Here is a 15,993-nt window from a genome sequence, read left to right as displayed (position 1 = left end):
TTGCACGTGGGCTTTCTCTAGTTGCCGTGAGCGGGGACTGCTCTTCGTTGTGGTGCGTGGCCTCCCGGATGTCCCTCTGCTCTGCCACTTCTCTTGTTGCAGAGCACGGGCTCGAGATGCGCGGGCTTCAGTGGTTGTGACTCACAGGCTCAATAGTTGTGGCGCACGGGCTTGGTTGCTCCGTGGCATGTGGGATCTTCCCGGACCAGGGCTCGAACCTGTGTCCCCTGCGTTGGCAGGCGGATTCTTAACCGCTGCGCCACCAGGGAAGCCCCTCTTGCTCATTCTTGAGCTCAGGTGCTTGAGAACCGGCGGTGGCTGACGGGTGGGCTCAGGGTGGGGCCCACGGAGGCTCTGCCTCGGGGGGACTTGGGATCCAGCAGACCACAGGCGTCCCGATGGCAGGAGTTGGGTAGAGCAGAGTTTAAGAACCTGATCCTGTCACTCGGATTTCAGCCCTGGCTCCCATTTTCCGGGCTCTGTGCTTCTGTGTTTCTCATGTGAAATGGGATAATGAGAGTACCCACCCCACAGGGCTGCCACGGGGGTTCAAGGAGTGTGCCAGCGCCTGCTAGCATGGCCGTCAGGAAGATGGGCCAGGGGAATTTGAAAAATTACCCCCTCAACTATGAAATACCTCATCCTCCCATCCCCAGCCCTCCTCACTGTGACCTGAGCCCCCCCGTTGAACTGATCCACAATTTTTTTACCTTTGTTAAATTGCATGTTCAAAACAAAAGTGGCAAGTTTTCTCCCTGCCTTCAAAGCGGGGTAGGTGAATTTCCTCCAAATGTATTACCTGAATGGAGTCTGAGTAATAACCAATCATTTATTGAAAAAAAAAAAAATTCATCGGTTTCCATGGTGACTGGGGATTGGTCTTTCTGTCCATGGTCCCCAGGCTAGCCGTGGCACCCCTGGCCCTGCAGCGCTGCCCTGCCTCGGTTGCCCAGTGCACTCAGGTTGGGTGGGAGGCCCCAGGCCCCTCCCAGGAGCCATATTCAAGCTGCAGTGCAAGGTGCTTCTCTGCAGCAACCCCTCTGGGCTGCTGGCTGGGCCATCAGGTCCCTGTGTCCCCGGGGGTCTTTGGGAGAGGGCATCCCACCTGCAAGAATTACATTTGTCTCTACTTTGCAGGGATTGGCCCCAGACCGGGATGGGCACCCCTCCAGTCCTTGGGAGGTTTTTCCTTTTTTTTTTTTGGCCACTCCGTGTGGCATGCGGGATCTTAGTTCCCCGACCAGGGATGGAACCCGTACCCCCTGCAGTGGAAGCTCGGAGTCTTAACCACTGGACCGCCAGGGAAGTCCCTCTTTGGGAGTTTTGGTTTTTTTTTTACACCGTACACGGGCCTCTCACTGTTGTGGCCTCTCCCGTTCCGGAGCACAGCCTCCGGACGCGCAGGCTCAGCAGCCATGGCTCACGGGCCCAGCCGCTCCGCGGCATGTGGGATCTTCCCAGACCAGGGCACGAACCTGTGTCCTCTGCATTGGCAGGCGGACTCTCAACCACTGCGCCACCAGGGAAGCCCCCTCTTTGGGAGTTTTTAAGCGAGAAAACGAAGGTCTGTGGTCAGAGGAGAGCCATCTGACTCAGTAATTGAGAATTCCGGGGGAATCCTCATGACTGAATGGGATTCACAGTCACCGAGGATGGAGTGGATGCTGGTTCTGTGCTCCCCCACTAGCGTGGCCTCCCAGATGTGCCTCTGCTCTGCCGCTCAACCCGTTCCCTCCTCCCTCCCTCTCACTAGCTGTGTGGCCTTGGCCAAGCTGTCTCACCTCTCTGGAGTCCCTGCCTGGTGCCGCCCTCCTGGCTGGGGCTCCCAGGGGACCGCGGGGGTGAGAGGCTTTGCATCCTGTGAGGTGCCCTCCGTGGACTCTTGCCCGGGTGACCCGCCCCTCCTCCATCTGTTTACCATGTTGCAGCTTCGACAAAAAGGGGGATGTGCATTACCTGATCAAGTGGAAAGATCTGCCCTACGACCAGTGCACCTGGGAGATTGACGACATTGACATCCCCTACTACGACAACCTGAAGCAGGCCTACTGGGGCCACAGGTGGGCCACGGTGGGGCCCCTGGGCGGGGCCTCCCACCCCCCACCGGCCTGAGCTCTGCTCTCATCATCCCGTGCTCTTTCCTAGGGAATTGATGCTGGGGGAGGACGCCAGGCTGCCCAAGAGGCTGGTCAAGAAGGGCAAGAAGCTGAAGGACGACAAACAGGAGAAGCCCCCGGACACGCCCATCGTGGATGTGAGCGGGGAGGGGCCCCGGGGTGGGGTTGCCAGGGGGTCCACTGAGACTTGGCCATGGAGGAGAGTATGGTCTCCGGAGGTCTCCGGAGAACTCGTACTGCGGGTCTGTGCACACGGAGCCGCACCTGCGCAGGAGGGGGCTCTGCGGCTCAGTCAGGGACAAGGGTGACAGGACCCAGCCCTTCCCCGCAGGGGAGGCCTCACACCCTGGGGTCTGGGTCCCCCAGCCTCATGCAGAGCAGCAGCTCCTGGGGGACAGAGTGATTTGAAGGATGGGTCACCAGTGCACAGACTGCGGAGCAGATAGTGTCTATTCAGCGCAGCTCATGAAATTGCATTCCTTAAGTTGAGCTAATTCCAAGCACTTACATCAAAAAGTGTGTTTCCTACTTCAGGAACATAACTGCTGATTTGCTAATTACACACCATTCTTTATCTGTTCGGGGCAGGAGACCCACAACTTGCCCCGGAGCTTTGAGCCCGTCGGGGAGTGGAAGGTTGACTATTATTCATTTAGCAAACTTCTCTGGGTGTCTGCTAGCACCTGGCCCTGGTCTGGCCCTGGGGGAACAAGGCCCTGCCCCCTGTTTCACGAAGTGCTCATCCTCCAAGGGCCCGTGGCGGGTACACACAGAAGTGGGGGATCGGCTTGAGACTGTGGGATGCCAGGGAAAGGTGAATGGGTCTGAAACCTCAGGAGGACTTCATGGGGGAGGTGGCCCCGAGCTGCAGGATAAAAGAGGTGATTTTCGGGATCAGGCACCCTGGGCGTGCATCCAACAAATGTTGCCTAAGTTCTCACTGTGTCCTGGTCACTGTATGGGACTCAGAGGAGCAGGTCACCAGTATGGTGACCACAAGCTGAGCTTAAAGTCAGAGAATCCAACACTTGGTAAACTGCCCTGATAGGAGAAGTATAGGGTCGACAAGGGAGGACGTGGTGGGAACACCTAAGCCGGGCCAGGAGTCAGGGAGGACTTCCTGGAGGAAGAGGCATTCCAGCTGTGACCTGAAAGATGAATAAGTTAGCAGGGATGAGAGGAGTGGGAAGAGTATTCCAATCATAAGGAACTGCGTGTGCAAAGGCCTGGGGGGTGGGCCCTGGTGGCCCAGGATCCAGGGTACGTCTGAACCTCTGCCTCCTTGCAGCCCACGGTCAAGTTTGACAAGCAGCCGTGGTACATCGACTCCACGGGCGGCACACTGCACCCGTACCAGCTGGAGGGCCTTAACTGGCTGCGCTTTTCCTGGGCCCAGGGCACCGACACCATCCTGGCCGATGAGATGGGTCTGGGCAAGACAGTGCAGACCATCGTCTTCCTCTACTCCCTGTACAAGGAGGTTTGAGGCCCAGGCTGGGCGGCTGGGGAGGGGTAGCCGGTGCTGGCTGTGGGCCGGCAGCCTCAGCGCGTCCGTCTCCCTCCCCAGGGCCACTCCAAGGGGCCCTACCTGGTCAGTGCGCCCCTGTCCACCATCATCAACTGGGAACGTGAGTTTGAGATGTGGGCGCCTGACTTCTACGTGGTCACCTACACGGGGGACAAGGAGAGCCGCTCTGTGATCCGGGAGAACGAGTTTTCGTTTGAGGACAATGCCATTCGGAGTGGGAAGAAGGTGTTCCGGATGAAGGTGAGTACTCCTGACCCCGGGGACCCTGCACAGGGCCCTGCAGTCCATCTGGGGTCTCTTCTCTTGGGCCCTGGTGGAGGTAGGTAGTAGCTGGCACGGAGCTTCTCTTGAGGCAGAGTTACCTGCTGTATCCATGTCCTGGGGCAGAGAACCATAAACAGGGTGGCGGTGGGGCTGAAAACAGCAACAGAATTTATCCTCTCGCCGTTCTGGAGGCCAGGAATCCGAGATCCAGCTGTTGGCGGGGTCCTGCTGCCCCTGAAGCTCTGGGGGAGGACCCTTCCACGCCTCTTCCAGCATCTGGTTGCCGCAGGCGTTCCTTGGCAGTCCTTGATTTGCAGCTGTATCACTTGGGTTTCTGCCTCTGTTGTCATGTGGCCGTCTCGTCTCCCCTGTGTGTCTGTGTCTCCTTTTCTTATAAAGACACCCACCCTAATCCAGGATGAGCTCATTTCAACTAATTACACCTGCAAAGACCCTAGCTCCAAAAAAGGTCATATTCTGAGGTTTTGGGTGGACATGGATCTTGAGGGGACACGATTCAACCCAGTCCACCAGCTGTGTGACCTCTGGCAAGTCACTTAGCCTCTCTGTGCTTCAGAATCTTCTCAGCAAAATGGAGATAACAGACCCAGTCTAGAGTTGTGGAGGGTCGAATGAATAAGCATTAGGCGGGGCCGCTCAGACTTCCCTGTGCCCCCGGGTCAGCAGGGGCCTTGTTGAAGGGCAGGTTCTGATCCCGCAGCTCTGAGGTGGGGCCTGACAGAGTCCCAGTTGATGTGCATGCTTCTGATTCTCAGGCTGCACCCTGAGAATCGAGGACACAAAGCACTCAGTACTTCCTGCGCCTGGCACGTGGGGGCACTCAGGCAGTCTTGGCGCTCTCACACGCTACCTGCAGTGCTGGGGGCTGGCGGATCACCTCCAGCCTCCCCAGGGTTCCTCACCTCAGCTTTCTCCCTCGTCTGGGGGATGGTCGTGGCCCCAGGAGATGCTCAGTAACTATTTGTGTGGGTTTGTTTTTTTTGGCTGCGCCACGCGGCTTGTGGGAATCTTAGTTCCCCGACCAGAGATTGAACCCCGGGCTATGGCAGTGAAAGCACTGAGTCCTAACTGCTGAACCGCCAGGGGATTCTCAATAACTATTTGTTGAATGAGGGAATGACTCAGTGATTCCAGAGGGATGGCCCTGTGGGCCTATCAGTCACAGAAACAACTTCTGAGCTCACCCTGGGGTCCTGAGATGGGCTGGGTGCTTTGCTGACTCAGCTTTTTTTTTTTTTTTTTTTAAAGAAGATGTTGGGGGTAGGAGTTTATTAATTAGTTTTTGCTGTGTTGGGTCTTTGTTTCTGTGCGAGGGCTTTCTCTAGTTGTGGCAAGGGGGGGCCACTCTTCATCGCGGTGCGCGGGCCTCTCACTATCGCGGTCTCTCTTGTTGCGGAGCACAGGCTCCAGACGCACAGGCTCAGTAGTTGTGGCTCACGGGCCTAGTTGCTCCGCGGCGTGTGGGATCCTCCCAGACCAGGGCTCGAACCCGTGTTCCCTGCATTAGCAGGCAGATTCTCTACCACTGCGCCACCAGGGAAGCCCTCAGCTTTTTAATTTACTTTATTTTTTAAAATTGTAGGAAAATACACATAACTTAAAGTGTATCATCTTAACCATTTTTACAAGTACGGTTCGTGGACATCAAGGACATTTATACTGCTGTGCAGCCATCACCCCCATCTCCAGAGCTACTCATCTTGTAAACCTGAAACTCTGTCCCCATTAAACACTAACTTCCACCAGCCCCTGGCAACCTCCTACTTTTGGTCTCTGAATTTGATTATTCTTGGTACTTCATGTAAGTGGAATCATACAGTATTTGTCCTTTTGTGTCTGGCTCATTTCACTCAGCACGTTGTATTGTAGCATGTGTCAGGATTTCTTTCTTTTTTAAGAGGATAACATTCCATCATGTGAATAGACCACCTTTTGTTTAATCCATTCATCTGCCTGTGGACACTTGAGTGTTTCTACCTTTTGGTTCTTGTGAATAATGCTATGAACATAGGTGTGCAGAAATATTCATTCAAGTCCCTGCTTTCACTTCTTCTGCGTCTATAACCAGAATTGGAAATGCTGGATCGCATGGCAATTCTATGTGTAGTTTCGTTTGTTTGTTTGTTTTTGTTTTTATATTATTTTTTAAAAATTTTATTGGCGTATAGTTGATTTACAATGTTGTCTTCGTTTCAGGTGTACAGCACAGTGACTCAGTTATCCATATACATATATCCATTCTTTTTTAGATTCTTTTCCCATACAGGTCATTACAGAGTATTGAGTAGAGTTCCCTGTGCTATGCAGTAGGTCCTTATTAGTTGTCTATTTCATATATAGTAGTGTGTATATGTCAATCCCAGTCTCCCAATTTATCCCTCCCCGTTTTTCCCCATAACCATAAGTCTGTTTTCTACATCTGTGACTCTGTTTCTCTCTTGTAAAAAAGGTTCATTTGTTCCATTTTTTTAGATTCCACATATAAGCGATATCGTATGATATTTGTCTTTGTCTGACTTACTTCACCCAGTATGACAATTTCTAGGTCCATCCATGTTGCTGTGAATGGCATTGTTTCATTTTTTTATGGCTGAGTAATATTCCATTGTATGTATGTACCACATCTTCTTCATCCATTCCTCTGTTGATGGAAACTTACATTGTTTCCATGTCTTGGCTGTTGTAAATAGTGCTGCAGTGAACACTGGGGTGCATGTGTCTTTTCGAATTATGCTTTTCTTTGGATATATGCCCAGGAGTAGGATTGCTGGATCACGTGGTAGCTCTATTTTTATAGTTTTTTTTTTTTTTTTTTTTTGCGGTACGCAGGCCTCTCACTGTTGTGGCCTCTCCCGTTGCGGAGCACAGGCTCCAGACGTGCAGGCTCAGTGGCCATGGCTCACGGGCCCAGCCGCCCCACGGCACATGGGATCCTCCCGGACTGGGGCACGAACCTGCATCCCCTGCATCGGCAGGCGGACTCCCAACCCCTGCGCCACCAGGGAAGCCCTATTTTTATAGTTTTTTAAAGCAATCTCCATACTGTTCTCCGTAATATGTGTAATTTTTTGAGGAACAGACTTGCCCTTTTAATTCTTGTGGCATTCCTCCTGTAGACAGTATTGCTCCCTTTTTACAGGTGAGGCGACTGAGGCTTGGGGAGGTTAATTACCTTGACCAAGGTCTAGCCCAAAAGAGCAGGGCTGCTGCACACCCAGGTGCCGCCTACAGGCTCTCCTCTGCCTCTCTCAGCCCTTCCTGGGCCTCAGCTGACCCCTTTGCTCAGTGGCCTGTGTCTTCCTCTCAGTCCCAGGGCTCCCTGGGCTCTCTGGGGGTCCTGTCCACACTCCTCCTCGCCCCTTCGTCTCTGGAGACCCTGATCTGCTGCTCTCCCAGCTCTCCTCCCAAACGCCTCCCTCTCCCTCCAGAAAGAAGTGCAGATCAAATTCCATGTTCTGCTCACCTCCTACGAGCTCATCACCATCGACCAGGCCATCCTGGGCTCCATTGAGTGGGCCTGCCTCGTGGTGGATGAGGCCCACCGGCTCAAGAACAACCAGTCCAAGGTAGGAAGTGCTGACCGCTGGCTCCGGTGCTCCCTGGATGGGCCGGCCGCCTGGTGCCCCCTGACAGGCCCCCTGTCCCCCCTCCCCAAGTTCTTTAGGGTCTTGAACAGCTACAAGATCGATTACAAGCTGCTGCTGACGGGGACCCCCCTTCAGAACAACCTGGAGGAGCTCTTCCACCTGCTCAATTTCCTGACTCCAGAGAGGTTCAAGTGAGTCGGGGGGGCCGGCTGGGGAGCTGGGGTGGGGGGCAGCCAGCGAAGAGGGGTCAGTGCCCGTCCCGGCTCTGGGGCTGCTCGCTGGACCTCGGTTTCCTCATCGGTAGCGTGGGAGTGTTAGCAGTGCGCCGGGCCGTGCCGAGCCCCGGGGAAACATCTGCTTCTGCTAATCCTGCCATTTTTCCTCAGCTCTGCCCCTGAAGACCCTGGGGGTCCTCCTGGGATCCTGTCCCTTCCCCACACCCCTGGCCCATTCCTGTCCCTCCACAAAGATTGAAGTGACCACATGGGGGGCAGCGATGGGAGGCAGAAGGCTGGGGTGGTGGTGGTGGAGCTGGGGGTGAAGACAGAGCTCCGGCCTTCTTCATCCCCTACTCAGGGGATTCAGGGTGGAGAATGCTGATTCTGGAATCAGGAGATGTAGATTCGAGGGCAGGCTGGACTGTATAACCTTGGGCACCCATCAGCCTCAGTTTCCTTATCTGCGGTATGGCTAAGAGTCCTAGAGACTGCATGTCCAGGACAGCTTTGAGGACAGGAAGGCGTCCTGTGTGGCTGAGACAGCTGCGATGGGTGGGGGTGACACAGGCTTAGACAGAGACTGGAAGGACACCTAGGGCAGGCAGGGCCAGGGCTCCGTGACCCACCAGCCAGCCTGCCCCGTGCCCCTCTCTGGCAGGTGGCCAGGGGCGGGCTGGCTGGCCCGCTCCCCCACCCCAATCCTGGTTCCCTTTGCAGAGGGCTTTGGCCCGCTCCGGGCTCTCATCCCAGCTTTTTCTCGCAGCAACCTGGAGGGCTTCCTGGAGGAGTTTGCCGACATCTCCAAGGAAGACCAGATCAAGAAGCTGCATGACCTGCTGGGGCCGCACATGCTAAGGCGGCTCAAGGCTGATGTATTCAAGAACATGCCGGCCAAGACGGAGCTGATCGTCCGCGTGGAACTGAGCCAGATGCAGAAGTGAGCAGCCTGCCCCGTGTCCCCTGGGCTTGTCTTCTAGATCAGAAGGGCCTGACCTGGCCTTCCTGGGCTGCTGCCCCGGGTGGGTGGGAGGGCCTTTCGGCCCCGCCCAGGCCTCGACTCACCTTTTGCACATACTTCCTTCTTGGGGCCTCTTAGATTTCAGTGACCAGGCTTGGGGCTGCCTGGGTCCTTGCACTGTGCCCCAGCAACCTGCTGGGCAGCGCCAGACCTGTGGCTTCACCTCTTGGGGCTCCCCGTGGTCTTTCTGTAACTGGCACTAGGGCAGCAGCCCCCAGGCTCCCCACAGAGCAGAGTGCCCTCTCGGAGGCTGGTGTGGCCAGGTGTATCCAGCTTGCCTTTCCTCCTTCCCCCGGCAGGAAGTACTACAAGTTCATCCTCACGCGGAACTTCGAGGCACTGAACTCCAAGGGGGGTGGGAACCAGGTGTCGCTGCTCAATATCATGATGGACCTGAAGAAGTGCTGCAACCACCCTTACCTCTTCCCAGTGGCCGCTGTGGTAGGTCCCCGTGGCTGCCCCTGCGGCCACCGTGGTAGGTGCCCTTGACCGCCATGGTGAGCGCCTGAGGCTGCCGTGGAAGGGCCTGAGGCCGTGGTAGGTGCACGTGGCTGTGTCGTGGTGGGTTCTCTGTGGCCCTCGTGGCAAGCAGCTGTGGCCGCCGTGGTGCCCCTGGCTGCTGGGAATGAGGATTTGGAGGCGGTGTGGGTCCCCACTGTGCCAGAAGTATCTGAGAACCTGCCTCTGTCCACTGCTCAGCCAGGCCCTCTCCTTCTCTGGACCCCTCCTCGTGACCATAAAGTAATGGGGGGCATCGGGGCACCACAGAATCCCCTCCGGCCTCAGCGTCAGGGGACCACAAGGCCAGGATTCCGAGGGCTGACCTGGCAGTTGGGGAGGCCTGGGTGGGGCCCCCAGGTGAGCTGACGTGCCGCCCTGGGTGAGAGACTGGACCCCCAGCCAGACCCCCGGCTCCAGTCCTGTGGTCTTAGGACAGTCAGTGGTCCTCTTGGGGCCCCAGGTTTATCCTCTATGAAGTGGGGACAATAACAGCACCTCCTGAAAGGGTGAGGGCCAGACCAGAAAGTCCACGTCAGTGCCCTTGGCGAGAGCTCGGCACAGCGGTGCTCACTGCGGTCACGGCTATTCTGGTTCTAATTTAAATGCTCCATGGTTTACACCTTCCCCCTCCCCCATCCCTGACCCCAAACAAGAAGACCAATGCAGAGTTTGGCGTGGAGGCCGTGCTGTGGGTGACCTAGACTCAGCCAGCCCCAGGCTGATCTCACCATGGTGGCCCAGCAGAGGCCTTTGGGCTAAGGTTCTGCCCAGCTGGGGGGCCGGGTTGGCCTTGCCTGGACGTGCCCTGCACATTCCCGCTGGGAAGGCTGGCTCGGCTCAAGGCTCTGTGTCATCCTTCCGTCCACCGATGCCTGTGGTCTTGGTGGAGTGCCAGCAGGGGGAGATGGAGGGCTGGGCCCGGGGAGTCTGAGCCCTGCCTGGGGAACGCGGCGCTGGGAGCATCCGTGTGACCTGCCCACGCGCCCTGCAGAACCTGGCCTGACCCGGGCTTGGGCTCGGCGCTCCACCCGCTGTTGGGCCCTTGTCCACTCTCTGGGGCCTCTGGTGCGGAGTGAGAGAGGAGAGGGGAGCCCCCAGCGCCCCGCCTTCTGCTGTGTCCGCAGGAGGCCCCCGTCCTGCCCAATGGCGCCTATGACGGCAGCTCTCTGGTCAGGTCCTCGGGGAAGCTCATGCTGCTACAGAAGATGCTCAGGAAACTTCGGGACGAAGGGCACCGTGTACTTATCTTCTCCCAGGTGAGCTGCCCGCAGGGGGCTGCTGGCCTCCCCGCCTTCCCTAGCCCAGCCCCACGCCTGCAAAGGGCGTCCTGCCCCCACTAGCTGAGGGCACGACCTGCCAGCAGCCCTCAGCTCCCGATGCCATCCCCACGTGGGTTGTGTGGCAGAAGTCGCTCCTCTGGGCCCTGGTGTGATGCAGCCGAGGAGAGCTGGTTGGGCGCCACGTTCGGGGTGCTCAGGGCGTGTTGGTGGGGAGGACCAATGTCCACCCCACCAGCTGCTCCTCTGGCCTGCTCCTCCTGGAGTGTCCGTTCAGGCTGGGATGACAGCCCTCTCCTCTCCCCCGTGCAGCCCAGCTTCTCATGAAGGTGGGGCCCTGTGGTGGGGGCAGCTTGGCGGGGGATGATGTGTCCCTCTTTCTAGCTGGATCCTGCAGCCTCACTTTTTGGGCGGCCAGAGGCAAAAACGTCCAGCCCCAGAGGTTTCTTTGTCTGTGCACTTCCTTCATCCTTTTGCGTCTGTCATACGTGCAGCTCTGTGCTAGGCATCGGGGTCCAGCTCTTGTCTTCAAGACCCTCATAGTCGAGTGTGGGAGATGGAGGTTAGAGACAGTTATCCGGCCGCAAGGTCATCTCTGTGATGGGGGTCAGGGATGGCCCTAGGGGCCTGGTGTGAGAAATGTTCCACGGTGGTGTGACTGAGCCAGAAGCTAGGATGTGGCTCCTCTGTGCCACAGTCCACGTGTAACAGCTGCTCCTGCCTGCACGCCCCTGATCCCACCCTAGGCCTGCAGCAGGCCGAGGAATCTGGGGAAAGCCGACCAAGCCTGTGACTGTGGGCTGACCTGGAAACTGGATCCAGAACCCCCCAGCCCCCTGCCAACGTAAGACATGATTCTGGGCTGAGGCCCCAAGGGACCAAGTAGAGGGAACTGCGCAACTCCTAGAAGTGTGCAGAGAGGGAAAGTGACAGAGATGGAGCCCTGCCAGCCAAAGTAAGCCCGAAAACCCCAATTCCAAAACTCATGAAAACGTTCAATGAGACGCCCCACAAAACAGTAAGCAGAACCCAAGTGGAAGGAGTAATAGAACAGCCTGAAAAAGTTCAAATAAACATGTTTAGGAACCTCAAAAATACCAGAGTAACACTCATAAATCACGAAGAAATCGATTAAACACAGGCAGCAAGAGATGAAATAAAACTAACTCGATAGGAAAAGAATCTGCATGAGATGGAGAACAACACTGGATAAACTCTCAACACTGCTGAAGAGGATGGGGATGAATGGGAACCTGGCGTTGAGGAATTTCCCCAGAATGCGGCAGAGAGAGACAAAGATAAGACTGAGAAATTACATGGAGGATGCCTTGAGAGGCTCTGGTAATTACGCACTAGGAGCTGCAGAAGAAGAAAGAGAGAAAATGGCAGAGAAGTCAGACTTAATGGGAGTTTGCAGACAGACGTGAAGAAAGATGTGAGGTCTCAGGTCTGAGCACCAAGCAAGATAAATACAGTAAGTCCCGTACATGTGAACGAGTTGCATTCGGAGAGCGCGCGTTCGTTAAGTCCAATTTGTTCGTAAGTCCAACAAAGTTAGCTTAGGTACCCAACTAACACAATCGGCTATATAGTACTGTACTGTAACAGCTTTTTAAGACTTTTCACACAAATAACACATAAAAAACCAACAAAAAATAAAACATTTTTAATCTTATAGTAAAGCACTTTGAAAAGTACAATAGTACCAGCTACATCACCGCCGCTTTTTTTTTTTTTTTTGCGGTACGCGGGCCTCTCACTGCTGTGGCCTCTCCCGTTGCGGAGCACAGGCTCCGGACGCGCAGGCTCAGCGGCCATGGCTCACGGGCCCAGCCGCTCCGCGGCATGTGAGATCTTCCCGGACCGGGGCACGAACCCGTGTCCCCTGCATCGGCAGGTGGGCTCTCAACCGCTGCGCCACCAGGGAAGCCCCATCACCGCCACTTTTACGCTTGCTTGCAGACATCCTGGGCTTGAAATAATGATACTGTACTACCGTATACTGTACTGTACAGTAAAGTACACAAAAGCACAACCGCTTGTAGAGGATGCACACACATGACAATGTACGCCAGACACATGCACTAACTTACGTGATTGGACATGCGAATGCACGTTTGCATCTTTGAAGGTTCACAACTTGAAGGTTCGTATGTAGGGGACTTACTGTATAAAGAAAGGAAGCCCTAGGCACGTCATAGGGAAAATGCCACACTTCAGACCTAGTGTCTACAAAGGAATGACAATCAGACTGTCCTCAGATTTTACATCAGCAACAATGGGTGGCAGGAGACAACTGCAAAACCTTCAATGCACTGCGGGAAAATGGTAACTGATGATTTTATATCCAGCCAGACTCTCTCAAGATTGATTATGGGAGGAATATGGGAGCTCAGAAGGGACTGCTTTTCTCAGAGGAAAGGGTGAAATCAGGGAAGACATCACAGAGGAGGTGCTGTTTGAGTTTCCTAGGCGGTAAGGGGGTGGGAAGAGAGTTTAGGTAATTTGGGATGGTTGGAGAGTCTAAAGGAAGCATTGGGAAATGATGCCCAGATGGGCTGGGCACCAATTCTGCAAGCCTAGAATGCCAAGGTGAGGATTTGGGACTTTATCCTGTGGGGAGAGAGCAGGGAGGCACGTGCTTAGAGCTGTGTCTTAGGCAGATGGCTGTGGGGCTGGTGTGGGGGGATGGAGTGGCTTCAGCGGTTGAGGTCGGAGGCTGCATTCTTCTTCAGAGAATGGCCCTGCATCAGGTCTGCCTGGGTCCCACCTGTCTCCCCACTCAGCAGGCTGCTCTGTCCTCCCCCACCTGTCATGGGGTCCCTGCTCTGCGGCAGTGCCTCAGGCATACCCTGTCCCCTGCAGATGACCAAGATGCTGGACCTCCTGGAGGACTTCCTGGAGTATGAGGGCTACAAATATGAGCGGATTGATGGTGGCATCACCGGGGGCCTCCGGCAAGAGGCGATTGACAGATTCAACGGTACCCCCACCCCACCCCACCCCGGGCCTTCACTGGGGGGCCCCGTCTGCCTCCCCTCCTACGCTAGGCCCTTAGCCAGACCACTCAACTCATGGTCAGGGTAGCTGCTCCTCAAACGGCCGAAGAAAGCAGACCAGTCCTTAGGTCCTAATAGCTGGTAAAAGGGATTCATTCCGTGGAACTTGCCAGGGGCCTGCTGGGGTACAAGAAGCCAGTAGATAACACTTGCTCAGAGCTGAGAAACAGACAAGGAGGAAAGCAGAAGGGGAGGAAAGTCCCTCTGCTTCTGAATGAAGCCGGTGCTGAGGGTCTGGCCAGCACCTGTGGGCTTCTGGTACGGACGCCAGCTAAACCTCCGGTTATAGGCAGGGCCGGATGGGGCCTATCCCCGGAACACGGGCTGCGGGGAGGGCCAGAGCAGAGCAGCGCTCCCTTAGAGGAAGGACAGAGGGAAGGGCAGGGCCACACAGGCCCGAACTTCCAACCTGCTCTCTTGCTTGCCTGGGAAGGAGAGGTGAGGGGGCTAGGCCAGGAGCTGGCCATGGAGTGGAGGAAGCCTCTGGAGGGGGAAGTGGTCCAGCGCCTCTTCAGTGGCAGGTTTGCAGGAAGAGCTGATGAGCTCTCTTTCCCTGGGGCTTGTGGCTGCTTCCCGCCTCCCACCCTCAGAACAGGGCTGGGGTCCCACGGCTCTAAAACCCAAAGCAGCGATTCCTGTTGCCTACTCGCGTCAGAGGTAAACCGAGTACAGTTTCGGCATCTCGATGCGGCCCCAGCACACGTCTAAGCGGGAGGCAGCAGGAGGATCGGGGACCTGTTTGCAGCTCGAGTGGGTGCTGTGGTCAGTCCCAGGTTACTCAGTGAAGGGCCCCGATGGGCCTGAGAACCAGCCGTCCTGCCACAGTGGGCACTGACCAGAGCGTCGGCCTGGGCCCTGGAGCTGGGACCCTGAGTGTTCTTTGGCTGCTCTGACAGCATCACGGCCAGGGGAGCCGTGAGGGCGGGAAGGACCGAGTTCTCCAGGGCTCCCTGGGACCAGACCCTCAGCGGCTCTGCCCATATTTGCTGGCTGTTTGCAGTTTCTTCTTTGCCGCCCGGGCTTTGATAATCGGTTCCTTCTCATTCTGGCTCCATCCTGTTGGCTCAGGGCTCAGAGCTGGGGGATCCATGGGGCTCAGGTGGGCTGCTCTGTCCACCCGCCTGGGGCCCCAGGCCGCCTCCGGCTTCCCTGAGCACAGCTCAGGCCATTGTTGCCTGTGATGGGGTCACAGTTCCAGCCCCCCCCCGCCCCGATCTCCCGTCGGCCATCTGCCTGTCCCGACCCCTACCCTTCTGGCTGTGCCCCTCACTCACCCTCCTGGGCGCCCATCTCTCTTCTTCAGCCCCTGGGGCCCAGCAGTTCTGCTTCCTCCTCTCGACCCGGGCAGGTGGCCTGGGCATCAACCTGGCCACGGCGGACACGGTCATCATCTACGACTCAGACTGGAACCCACACAACGACATCCAGGTGTGTGGCCCTGACACCAGAGCCCTCTCAGAGGGCCCCTCGCTGACCCTGGCTCTGTGGGCTTTCCCTCCCTCCCCCCACAGACTGTCTCAGGGCTTTACCTCTCCCTGGACCCGCCTCGTGGAGTCCCAGCCCCAAGAGGGACCTGGGAGGTGAGCCCCTCCAGCTCCTGCATTGTACAAAAGAGGAAACAGCCCAGGGAGGGCAGGGGATGTGTCCAAGAACACGCAGCGATCTGTGTGACCATGACCCCTGGTCTGTCCCATCAGTCTTAGGGTCGAGGCCGTGGAGTGGGGCAGGATGAGGGGGTCCTGGGACCCAGAGGGGGCCAGTTTGGGAGGAACAGGAAGATAGAGTTGAGGGGACAAGGCCTGTGGAGGTGAGGAGGGGAAGAGATGGAGGCGGGGGCAATGGGGCTGGTGAGGAAGGATGGGAGGGTTGGGGGGCGGGGGTTGTGGGAGTAGAGACACACCCTGATGTCCACGGCCACCCTCTCGGGGCAGGGCCGGGCACGCACACACTTTACCCTCTTGGGGCGCACACACAAACTCATGTCTCACGCACACGTGTGTGCACCCATGCACCGTCCCCCACACAGATCTAATCACACCAGATCCCGTCCCGCGGGCACCTAACGCGCAAATCCCCAGGCATGTCCTCACATCACAACCTGTCCTCACAGGGTGGCTGTGCCTCCCCAACAGGTGGGCTTACAGTCCCACTAGTGGTCACTCCCGGGGAGGTGCAGCCCCCGTCTCGGCATGAGCGCCATCAGAGCCCCGTGTGGCGTCATTCCATAGCACACTGGCCACACTGCCGCTTGCACACCTGCAGTGGCACCCAGGCCCACAGGAGGCCACACAGGATGTGAGCACAGCTGCCCTGGTGCACACACATCTCCACGGGCAGTCAGGCAGCAGCTGGTTCCGTATGGGGCGCGTTCGTGAGCCCACGTGCGTGCCTCCCCCCACCCTC

At 56.9% G+C, this 15,993-nt stretch overlaps 1 protein-coding gene across 5 annotated transcripts in view; it reads left to right on the top strand.

Annotated features, from left to right (window-relative positions):
* CHD5 (chromodomain helicase DNA binding protein 5) overlaps nt 1-15,993 on the top strand; it is a 66,455-nt gene that overhangs the window by 28,997 nt on the left and 21,465 nt on the right. For all 5 annotated transcript variants that reach the window (XM_032627552.1, XM_032627579.1, XM_032627542.1 and 2 more), the window contains exons 12-22: nt 1,929-2,060; nt 2,146-2,254; nt 3,406-3,597; nt 3,685-3,885; nt 7,359-7,496; nt 7,587-7,708; nt 8,499-8,672; nt 9,053-9,194; nt 10,379-10,510; nt 13,397-13,514; nt 14,894-15,018. In XM_032627552.1, coding sequence (XP_032483443.1) covers nt 1,929-2,060; nt 2,146-2,254; nt 3,406-3,597; nt 3,685-3,885; nt 7,359-7,496; nt 7,587-7,708; nt 8,499-8,672; nt 9,053-9,194; nt 10,379-10,510; nt 13,397-13,514; nt 14,894-15,018 — 1,585 coding nt within the window. The remainder of the gene's footprint in view (nt 1-1,928; nt 2,061-2,145; nt 2,255-3,405; nt 3,598-3,684; nt 3,886-7,358; nt 7,497-7,586; nt 7,709-8,498; nt 8,673-9,052; nt 9,195-10,378; nt 10,511-13,396; nt 13,515-14,893; nt 15,019-15,993) is intronic.

Source organism: Phocoena sinus, chromosome 1, assembly GCF_008692025.1.
Source record: "Phocoena sinus isolate mPhoSin1 chromosome 1, mPhoSin1.pri, whole genome shotgun sequence".
Lineage (NCBI taxonomy): Eukaryota > Metazoa > Chordata > Mammalia > Artiodactyla > Phocoenidae > Phocoena > Phocoena sinus.
The sequence above is the reverse complement of the archived record's forward strand: the minus strand, read 5'-3'. Positions and strand labels throughout refer to the sequence as shown.